Genomic DNA, 11837 nt, shown 5'->3' on the forward strand with positions numbered 1-11837 from the left:
CTTTACTTAAAAAACAAAAATACAATCAAAAAAATAAAAAACATTTAATAATTAATAGCTGTATAATGTTGCAAATTATATTTAAAAAAAATACAGGTCAATTTTTGAATTATATAGCATGTAGAATTTTAGTATCTATAATATATTATCGCCAAAATAAAATGACTCTGTAAAAAAAATTTTAAATAAATCAAAAAATAAGTAATAAAAAAATTTATTTAAATTTCGAAAATTTTTAGAAAATATTTCGAAATAAACATTTAAAATATTTCACGTTTATAATTCGTGTGTTCAATATTATTATTAAATTTTTTTACACAATTAATTTTGTTTAATTAATATGAATAATAATTTAAAAAAAAAAAACAAACCTGTCAATTGACAATTTATTCAAAAAATAAAAATTAAAAAAACACAAAAATCTGTATGTTTCTGCATTACGTATTACTATTTCTAACTATTGTAGTTATTAATTCGAAAAATATATGTAAAGTTCAACTTGAAAGGAAAAAAAAGATAACCAAAATAATTGACTTTTCAAAAATTACCATATTTTGAATAAATAATTAAACTGTAAACAAAAAAAAAAAGACAAAAGCAAAAAAAAAAAAAAAAATGAAATGTTAGAATGATTTGTAAAATCAGTGTATTCGAAATAATAATTATTATCTAATTGTTAAATTATAGTATACGATACACAAAAAAAAAAAATAATGAAAAACCTTGTTATTTATTTTATTAAAAAATTTTTTTATCTTATCCTTTTAATATTGTCATAAAGAAAAAATAATTTACAACTCTGTGGATTTTACAAGTCGTGATTATTCTCAAATTATCATCATTGAATGAAAAAAAGTATAAAAAAATAAATAAAAAATATATAAATAAACATTATATGAGAAAAGGACAATGTATAAAAAAATATAAAAAATGTATGCAAAAAAAAAAATAACGATAAAAGTAGCGATTTGCAAGCTATAAACGTGACTCTCTCACAAAACTTAATATTCAATTTTTTTTTTTTTATATATATACAAGTTCTCATACGCATAGTTCAAACATGTATTGCTGTTTTTATTTTTTAATATTTGTTTTTTTTTATTTTTCACCCACCAACACCTGGTGACTGACTCTCTTATATGTATTTATTTGTTAAAAACACGACAAACGTCGTAACTGCATGAGTGCGCGGATTCGCGCAGGCCTATAAAAGTCTTCGTAACGTTTAACTGCCTCGTCTTAACATAAACCAAGAACTATATTGCTTAGATAGCACAAAAATACGCTACACGAACGAATGCCAGCCATTTATTCGTCTCTCATGCAACAGACTGAGTTAACAAAATTATATTGCTTATTCGTTTTTGCCTTTTATTTTAGATTACATTTTTACTTTGCGTGTATGACAAATATTAAATATTTTTTAAATTCAACTTTGAGATAATCGTAATAATAACATCATGTAATTAATTTGTTTTTTTTCTTTTTAATCCATCAATTTGTTGATAAATTTAAAGGAAAAAAAAAAAACCTTTATTGTTTTTGTCTTTGATATTTTATCATTGGATTTTCATTTTATAAATTTTATATTTTTAAAATTGACAAACAAAAATATATAGAGTTTTTTTGCTTTGATTTTGTTTAATCAATTTTTTAGCTTTAGAATGAATCAATTAGTTTTTAATTTGATAATTATTCTAATTAATTATTGAGAATTGTATTTTAATAATTATTTTTTATATTGAAAACAGGATATTTAAAATTTTTTTTTTTTTTCGATTTTGAATTAGTAATTATGTCGGTAAAGAAATTATTTATCATGTGGTATCTATATTACCGACGACTGGTTTGTTTCGATTGGTGGTTGGTGAAAATTCCACTGGTGCTGCTGTTGAACAACAAGTCAACAAATGTCAAATAATAAAAAAAAAAATAAAACACAAGTGTACAAGTGTAAGCAACAATTGTGAGTTTATAAATCAACAATTAATAGTAAACAAATAATAAAATACAAAACAATACTGAAACAAACAAGTAAGATAATTTTAGTTTTACATTAATTTATCAAAAGTTAATTGAATAATTATTTGTATACTTTATAATAATAAAAACACAATAATCTAACCTAAAATTGATATATTTTTTATGATTTTTTATTTACACAGAAAACAATGGATCCAACAATAGCAAAAAAAGTATTACAATTTGAAACATTTATAAATGACAGATTAAAATCTGATCTCGCTGAATTAGAAAAGAAATTGAACGAAAAAAATTCAGAAATTGCTGAATTTTTACAGCTTAAAAGTGTCATTCTAACAATGAAAAATAATGAAACAATTGAAAATGGTTTTAAAACAAAAATTGACATTGGAAATAATTTTTTTGTTCAAGCAAATGTTGAAAATTCATCAACTATATTGATAGACATTGGTTTAGGCTATTTTGTTGAGTTAAATTTTGATGAAGCATTATCATTAATAAATGTTAGAGTTAAATTATTAGAATTACAAATTAAAAATCTTCGTTATGAAATTGCAACAACAAATGCACATATTAAAGTTTTAATAATTGGCATTAGTGATTTACAAGGATTAAAACAATCATAAATTATTTTACTCGAAAATCAATTGTAAAATTTTTCTATTACAATTATATATTTGTTATTAAAACCACAAACTTAGTACAATTATTTATACACTTAAAAGTGACAATAAAATATATTTTTCAATTTAAAAGAGATGAAACTTTTTTTTAAAATATAAATCAGCAATTATTAATTATAAACACTTATATTTTTATAATTATTCATGTAAATTAATTGATAAAAAATTCAGCAATCCTAGCAATTTTTTATTGTCTTTAAAATTTGCTTATAATTATTTTGTAAATATACTCAAGAGACTAGCTAATTTAAATTCAAGTACATTACTCATGAATATGTAATTCTGTATGTCGAAATTATTTACTCTTTATAAATTTTTTCGAAACAAAAAAAACCCATTATTTTGCAGAGAAAAAAATCCAATGATCTTACATGTATTTTTCAATTCAAGATAATTATAAAAACTTTGAATAAAATTAATCATCTTACAATGTAATCTAGTTTAAATTAATTCACAAAAAAACTTGATAAACAATTTAATAGTAAATAAGATACTTTAACAAGGATAAAATAAAAAAAATGATAATTGTCAATTAATTCAGAAACTAGTTAATTTATAAACTTTGATTATGCAATGATATAATTTTCAAATTATAAAACTTTAATTAAATATGAAAATTTATATAGTTAAAAATATAATACACAACATTGTTTCTAATAGTATAGTTTATTCATAGTGATACATAATAATATTGTTTTAAACTATATCTTATGAATAATAATTAAAATTTTCAAATACTTGTCGTATTACACAGACTGAATATGTTTCTCAATATACATGTACAGTACATACATGCATTAGTTGTTAATCCTGATTCAACTGACAACCCACAAAGAAGCCGTATACATTTATACATACATATGAACATAATATAATGTTACAAAATCACGACAAGTTATAATCTTAACAGGGCTGAAACAACCAAGTCAATAATATAAATTTATACAATTTTTATTTATTCAATATCATTAAATTTTTTTATTAAAAAATCAAACGCATCAATTGTATAATTTATGATTAAAAAATTAATATCCAATCAACTTTTTTCTTTGAAATAACATAAATACTAATATTATTCTTAAAAAAAAAATTGTTATTGAAACTTTTTCCGGGTTTTTTTTTTATTTTCAAAATGAATATGAATATTATTTGAAAAAAAAATGGAATACTTGTTTTATATTTTTTTTTAAATAATTAATATGTTAATTTATCATTTGAAAAAAAATTTATAATTTTTTTCATTTCATTATCTTTTCATTTTTCAATCGGAAAAAAAAAACAAAAAAAGTATTATTAATTTTATGTTAAATTTTTTATAGTTCAATTGGCTAGTTTAGATTTATTTATTTAAAAAAAAAAATTTATTATTTATGTGAAAGGGTTGTTTATAAAATCGACACAGCCCTGCATTAAATTAAGCCTTTACTTGGGGTGCTTGCCCTACGATAACTCGACAGTCAAACAGTACTTTCTACACCACCAATATCTACTATACAAAATACACAAAATTTATTACAATTTTACTCGATATATTTATAACAATTAAATACATAATATCAGTCATCCATAGTATTTATTAATTTAAATAAAAATAGAAAAAAGCCAAAATAATTTTTTGATTGTGCAAAATAAATTTTTAACTATTTATTATAATTTTTTTTCTTAATTAGAAAAAAAAAAAAAAAAAACGAGCAATGTAACGAGTTTACTCAGATTATTGTTCATAATTTAATTCAAATTTTTCTCGTTGAGTTTTCATTGAATCGTGACTATTAAAATTGTGCCACAATATTGTCAATTTAATGTCAAACATCTTGACCGTTATTTACTTAGTAACGTGACTCGGAATTATTTAAATTATTATTATTATTTTTTACCAATTAAACTGATCAACACTACCGACAAAAAGTACTTTATCACGTTTTAAATTTTTTTTCGAAATTTCTCTATCAATTTAAATGGCTGGTAACATATTTTTTTTTAAATTCAATTTTTTTTTTTATTTACAATTTTTAGTTGATTTCATTTGAAATAACGTTAACTCAGTGTCCTTATTTTATTTTTTTATTCAACGTAGCATGTTCTATGATGCTTTTGATTGTACTTCAAATTATTATTTCATATTTTTTATTATTTCTCTCTCAATAACCACATGACATGATAAATTTCTGTACACAATAATTCTCTTGATATTTCTCACGTTTATTTATTTTTTCTTTGTAAAAAATATAATAAAAAAAAAGTGATAAAACGTCATCGTGATGGATTTGCTGTTGGTGACCGTTGGCTTAGTAAATTATTAACTGTCATCCAAGATTGTCTGATCATTCAAATACACAGGTAATAACGGTGTTAAATTTTATTCATTTAAATTCAAAAAAAAAAAAAACTCTTCACACAATTTCGATTTTAAAATTAGCATTTCCATAATTACAATAATTCCACTGTTAATTTAATTAACTAAATAAATTTCCAACTTTAATTAACAATAATTTCCTTCATAATTAAAATATATATTTAAAAAAAATAATACATTTTTTATAGTTAAATATTGATTAAACATTTTTAAAGAAAATAAAGCAACATGCAATATATTTTTTTATAATTGATATAGAAAAAAATAAAATAAACATAATAATAATAATCCACGTGGCATATGTTAACTGTCAGTTCTTGATATTTTGTATTTTATTATATATTCATTTTTATAATTTATTTTCATATAGCTAGAAGACAAGGATAGTTTTATCGTGGGGTAAAAACTACTGTCAGAACAACTTGCATGGTCAGTCTTTGTTGAAACAGGTCCAATGCATGACACTAATTTACCTTGTCTTATCATTGTAAAATAGTTATAATTTATATATTGATAAATAAAAAATAAATCAATGGAAGACTTAATCACAAGACTATCCGAGGCAGCAGGTAAATTTATTTTGCTAAATTTATTTAAACTATTATAAAAGTAAAATTTTATTGATTTTTTTAGATCCAAGAGTGATTGATTGGCCATTTATGAATGATCCATCATTTGTACTTGTTATTATTGTTGTGTATTTAATATTGGTACTTAAAATTGGACCAGCATTTATGGAAAATCGTAAAGCATATTCGTTAAATAAATTTATGTTTTATTATAATATTACTGCTGTTATTGCAAGTGCAGCTATATCCTATGGTGTATGATTAATTTTCATTCAATTTATTTATTGATGATAATTTTTTATTTAATTTTAATGTACTGTTTTTTGGTTTTTCTTGCAGTTACTTACGTCAGGATGGACGACGACACTGACTTTAGGCTGTGAACCAGCAACTCATTCGTTGGATCCTGAACCATTGAGGGTATATATTTTATTGATTTATTAATATTTTTAAAAAGACATGTGAAAATATTTTTTAAATTAAAATCGATTTGTTTTTTTTTTTTTTACGTTGAGTTTTCGAAATAAAGAAATAATTTTTTCGACTAGTTAATTTGTTGGTAGGATTAATAATTTAGTGTGTTGTTTTAAGCTTCAAATTAGTATTTTTAAAATAAAGTCAAGATTTAAATTTAAATTAAAATATAATAATATAATATAATCGTAAGCTATTGTAAATAAAATTAAAACAGTCTTCAGCATTAATTAGACTAAAATATAGCTTAAAATAAATTAAAAACATGTAAAAATAATCAAAATAAATTATAAAAAATTGTACATCATTGAGGCTCTCCTGGCTACCATGCTGTGGGCTTATAGAAATGAAATGAAATAAATAAATAAATAAATGAATTAGAAAAAATAAAAAAAAAAAAAAAAAGATACGTCGAGTGACCTTGGGAATAATCATAAAATTTTAACAACATGAAAAATCATATATCAATAAAATAATAGTCCCTGTTTCGTAATATTAATCCTATGACAGGAAATGACATTATTGACATGAACTTTAGTTTTTCTGATTATTTTATTTAATCAAAATTGAATGACCATAAATTTGAATTAAATTTTTTTAAATTACAGAAGAATTAACAAGTTTCATTTTTTTCTTAAATTAAATTGTTATTTTTTAATGATAATAATGAAATATTATTAATTTCAGATGGCGAAATTTGTTTGGTGGACAATGATCTTAAAAATTTTTGAACTTACTGATACTTTTATATTTGTATTACGAAAAAAAAAAAATCAAACATCTTTTTTACATATTTATCATCATGCTATGGTTGTTCTTATTGCTTGGATAGGAACTAGATGGGCTGCTGGTATGTCATCTATTAATAAATATTTATTGATAATAATAATAATAATATTTTTTTTTTTTTGATTCAGGTGGCATGTGGACATTAAATATCATAACAAATTGTATGGTCCATGTGATGATGTACATGTACTATCTACTTGCAAGTTTTGGACCAAAAATACAAAATGTAATTTCACCATGGAAGCCTTACTTAACAATAATACAAATGGTAAATATTAACCACCTATTAAAATACATAATTTATTTATAAATTATAATATAAAAATATTTATTTTTCTCTATTTTAGTTACAATTTTTATTTATGTTAATTCACATGTGTCAGGCATTGTTGCCATCATGTGAACCAACAAGAAAACCAATTGCCTATATTTATTTATCACAAGTTATTGTTGTATTTTATTTATTTTGGGAATTTTATAAAAAATCATATTTAAAAAAGAATAAAAGTTTGTAAATTTTAATTTTATAAATAAATTATTATATAATAAAATTGAAAAAAAAAAAAAATATAAAACAAATATTTTTTATTTGTTTTTTTCTTTACGATTATATAAAAAATAACAACAACAACAACAACTCAGCAATGTTATTTAAAATGTATTTTTTTTTATGTATAAAAGTCTAGAGTCTAGACAAATAAATATTTAAAATTTTATCGTTACAAATAATTAATGACCAGCTCAGATTAGCATTGAGGATTACTGTGTCAATTGGCAATAAGTCCACTTGCATGGTCACCCACAGATAAGATTAACACAAACAAACAAATCAATATCATCATACATAAATTCACATGAAAATTTAAGGTATATATATTACATTTTTTTTTAAACAATAACTATAATTTATTTATTTTTTTCCTCATAGTGACACAGTAAGTATTACAAATTACAGACTAATCTATCTTTTGTACTAAATTATTAACATCAAGCACCATGTAAACATAAAATAATGACCATACATATGCCATCACATGTATAAATTATTCCTTAATTCAATTTTAATTATATAATATCATAAAAATCAATACAAATCACCCCATTCATTTATTAATTAATTTTTTTTTTTCAAATTATCATTTTTGTGTTTTAAATTTCGACGAAAAATAATTGCATAAATGTGTTGTAGATAGGTAGAAAATAATAATATAATTGTACAGATATAATTTTAATATACTAGAGAAAGGTATAAAAAAAATAGAAGGGGGAGAAAGGGGGTTAACGTTAAAAATCCAATTGCAAGCGACAGCGGGCAAACGTGTCAGTTGCAGCAGGTGCCCATTTTTTATTTTACCCTATTTGTTTTTTTGAAAAATAATATAAAAAAGGTGAAAAAAAAAAAAAATTAAACGAGTGAGTTAGTGAGTAAAAATTGGAATTAGCAGTAGTAATAATAAAAAAATTAAAAAAAAAATAGAAATCATATATATACTGGGTTATTGTATGAAATTTATATGAAAAAAGTAAATTCAATATTGTATTATGTATTATGTGCAGATGATAATTGATATAAATTTATTTAAAAGTTATTGTGTGGTTAAATAATGTTGTCAGGTATTTAATGAGTGGCCTTGCCACAGTAACACTGCATATGAGCACTTATAATAATTTAAAAAAAAAAAAATTTAAATAGTGTGTCATTTATTTCAATGGCTATTTGAAAATTTCATGTATTATTTATTGTTGATATATATTGTCAATTATGTCATTGTGGTTGAAACACTTTACTAGTTTAAAGCCGCAAAAATTTTCTATTCAATAATAATATTATTCAATGATATTGTTGTTATTATTATTGCTTTTTTTTTTTTAAATTTTTTCTTTGAATTTTTTATGATTTATGGTAATTGTCATTGAATTTTTTTTTATTTAAATAAAAAATTTATTGATTTAATTATGTATTGAAGATAATGTAAAACAACATTACGTTAATTTTTTGAAATTTATTAATACAACAGGAAATTGTAAGGTGATTTATTTAAATGGAAAAAAAATTGAGGAAATGAATTATTGAATAATTGATATTTTTTTAATTTTTTTTTTTGTTCTTTCTTTTTATTGTAAAATTATTATTAATGAAAAATAAAATAATTGTTTAATGATATGAATATTTTTTTTTTTTTTACTTTCTTATTAATACCAAGAAAGTTATGAGTTAAATAATTAAAATTAAAAGATAAATTAACTGTACAGTCTGTTGTAAGTAATATAATAATTTTTGTTTTTTTGATTGATTAGTTAATAATTAATCAATATTTTTTTGCTTGTCATTGTTTCCCCATACATTGTGATTTCCATCGCCAGTTCTTTGAACACGTCGTTTAATCATATCGGGTGATACACTTTTAAGATCATAGGCCCATCCAAATTTAGCAAAAAAATCAATAAATTTTAAACTTAAATTACAGGTGTATATTGGAAGTTCAGCTGCTTTGTAATCCCAGGGAAATGTGTGATGATAATTATGAAAACCTTCGCCACGTGTTAAAAAACTGACCCACCAATTTTCTGCTGGATTAATTCCCCTGCAAAAAAAAAAATCAATCGATTAGAAAAAAAATTAATCCGAAATTTAGAATAGATTTTTTTCTTTCATTGATACTAACTTGTCATAAGGCTTATCACCATATAAATGAGCCGCAGAATTAACTAGCCACGTTACATTTAAATTATAAATCCATCTAAAAATACTTGCAACGAGAAACGCACTTTTCCATGATTCATTCCATAAATAAACTGGAATAACAGTTGGCAATATAAATGCAAAAAGTGGCATTAAAAATAAATAATATCTGTTGAAAAAAAAAAAAACAATTATAATCTTAATTAAATATTTAAAAATAAGGTATTTACTTTTTTTGAAAAGCAACAACTGGATCAGCATCTAGATCACTCATGTCAATTCCTCGACCTTTTTCTTTGACATCTGGATGTTTTTTCAATAATAACCAACCAACATGAGAAAAAAAAAATCCTCTTTTAGCATTATGAGGATCAGCATCAGTCTCACTATATTTATGATGCACTCGGTGATCTCTACACCATTCCCAAATTGAATTCTACAAATGAAATAAATTATTTCAATAAAATAACAATAATAATGTCTTAATTTTATAACTGCATATTGAATAGATATACTTGAAAAAATTTATCAAGCATTTATTGTTAATTTATTTTGACAAAAACGAAACAAGAAATTAAGAAAAGATGATAATTAGTTTAACATTTTAAAAATATATTTTCGTCACAAATTACAAGACCATATGGAAAATTTAAAAAATAAATTACCTGAAATGATATTGTATTGAGAATCATTAATAAAACTCGAAGTGGAAATCTTGCTTTATATGCTCTGTGTGACCATAATCTATGAGCACCAGCCGTTATTCCGAATCCACTGTACATATGAAGAAAATAAGCTAAATAAATAGCAAAAAAAAAAAAATAATATTAATAACTTAAAGAAAAATTAATTTACTAATTATATATTTAATTTTTAGAAAAAATTTAAAATACTTTAAAATAATAAACATTTAAATTATTTAAAAATCAAATGAAAATTTAAAAAAACATACTAAATATTATTGTTGGAATTTTAGTTGATGTAACAAGTAGATAAGCACCATAAATTGCAGCTAAATGAGATGTCATAAATATAACAACATTTTTCCATACAATATCATTCCTAAATTTACTATTAATATTATTTTTTAAACTATACGATTTATCATTCATATTTTGATCACTTTTAAAAATTAAATTTGTTGCTATATTTTTATCAGATGTCATTTTAAATAATCACAGTTAACAATATATTGATTGATGATAAATTAAAATCAATAATATATTTATATTATTCATTCAAACTGTTTGTTTGAACATTTAAACAAACTGCGTTGTAAATTTTTTAGATCTAGTATTTATACTGTGTGTTCTAGTTAAAAAAAAATTAGCTTTGAATTAATAGCTAACATGTATCTACGTAAAAATGTGCATTTTATAAATATTTATGGTCAATTTGACTCATTTTACAATGACATATAATGACCTTTCTCATGATTAACTATTTATTGTCTATTCAAGTCACCTATTACTCAGCATTGTGACGTTCAATTTCGTGATTCATTCACTTTTTTTTTTTTTCATAACTGAAATTATTAATTTTTTCGTGCGTTATTATTGTGTAATTTTTTCAATTATTATTTCATTAGTTTATCATCTATATATACTCCTTTGAATTAAAAAAAAAATTCATTAAAAAATATTTTTTTTTATTAATAAAATTTATTTATATAAATATTTCATTTTTGATATATTTGTTATCGATTTAAATATATATTAAAGTTTAACAATTTTTTGAATGAATATTTATAAAAATAATTATTCAAAAAAAATTTGATAAATAAATATATATCTATACAATAATTTATAATTAAGAATTTTTTAATGAATATTTAATTTTTTTTATGTTTTTTATTTAATGTCTCTATTACTTTTGTGAAATTATATAATTTAATCAAAAATAAATTATTTATGTAGCTGATTTTTGTCTTGGTATTGTTGAATTTAAAAATTTATTTATGAAAAAATTAATTTTAATTTATAATTACTATTATTAAACTGCTGTTTTTTTGATAAGCTTATAAATAAATATATATTTATGTATAATTGTATAATTTCTAACCAACAAAGTGATTAATTTTATTTTGAATATTTACCAATTTTAATGCGTTTTTTTTTCATACAATAGGCTCCAAAAAATTCCAATCTTAAGATAATTATAATTCCAAGACCTCACAATTGACCTATCAAATATTAAAAAATTAATATTCACAAATTTTTACGTCATAAATTATGACTCATAATAATGAATAAGTGAAATTTTTTTTTCATTCTTTTTTTATGTTTTTTGATCGTATGAAT

The 11837-nt window shown here is 21.3% G+C and overlaps 3 protein-coding genes across 4 annotated transcripts; 2 read left to right on the plus strand and 1 right to left on the minus strand.

Moving 5' to 3' along the window:
- The first annotated feature begins 1922 nt into the window (after positions 1 to 1922).
- On the plus strand, positions 1923 to 2672 carry LOC122855854 (protein UXT homolog). Its single transcript, XM_044157513.1, has 2 exons — positions 1923 to 2034; positions 2166 to 2672. Exon 2 carries the CDS (start codon positions 2172 to 2174, stop codon positions 2607 to 2609), a length of 438 nt encoding a protein of 145 aa, XP_044013448.1. The 5' UTR covers positions 1923 to 2034; positions 2166 to 2171; the 3' UTR covers positions 2610 to 2672.
- A 2009-nt stretch (positions 2673 to 4681) lies between these two features.
- Positions 4682 to 7433, plus strand: LOC122855855 (elongation of very long chain fatty acids protein 1-like). 2 transcript variants are annotated; one of them, XM_044157514.1, is made up of 7 exons: positions 4682 to 5006; positions 5393 to 5591; positions 5656 to 5846; positions 5931 to 6011; positions 6753 to 6915; positions 6983 to 7122; positions 7202 to 7433. In XM_044157514.1, exons 2-7 carry the CDS (start codon positions 5555 to 5557, stop codon positions 7367 to 7369), a joined length of 780 nt encoding a protein of 259 aa, XP_044013449.1. In that variant the 5' UTR covers positions 4682 to 5006; positions 5393 to 5554; the 3' UTR covers positions 7370 to 7433. The 2 variants fall into 2 exon arrangements, with proteins under 2 accessions (XP_044013449.1, XP_044013450.1); XM_044157515.1 differs by lacking the exon at positions 4682 to 5006 and having other exon boundaries at positions 5337 to 5591.
- Positions 7434 to 8840: 1407 nt separating this feature from the next.
- LOC122855856 (acyl-CoA Delta-9 desaturase-like) lies at positions 8841 to 10810 on the minus strand. The gene is made up of 5 exons (XM_044157517.1): positions 10490 to 10810; positions 10203 to 10333; positions 9768 to 9973; positions 9521 to 9706; positions 8841 to 9439 (listed from the first exon to the last, which is right to left on the minus strand). Exons 1-5 carry the CDS (start codon positions 10701 to 10703, stop codon positions 9160 to 9162), a joined length of 1017 nt encoding a protein of 338 aa, XP_044013452.1. The 5' UTR covers positions 10704 to 10810; the 3' UTR covers positions 8841 to 9159.
- Positions 10811 to 11837: the final 1027 nt, after the last annotated feature.

This window comes from Aphidius gifuensis, linkage group LG4 (genome assembly GCF_014905175.1).
Source record: "Aphidius gifuensis isolate YNYX2018 linkage group LG4, ASM1490517v1, whole genome shotgun sequence".
Taxonomy (NCBI): Eukaryota; Metazoa; Arthropoda; class Insecta; order Hymenoptera; family Braconidae; genus Aphidius; species Aphidius gifuensis.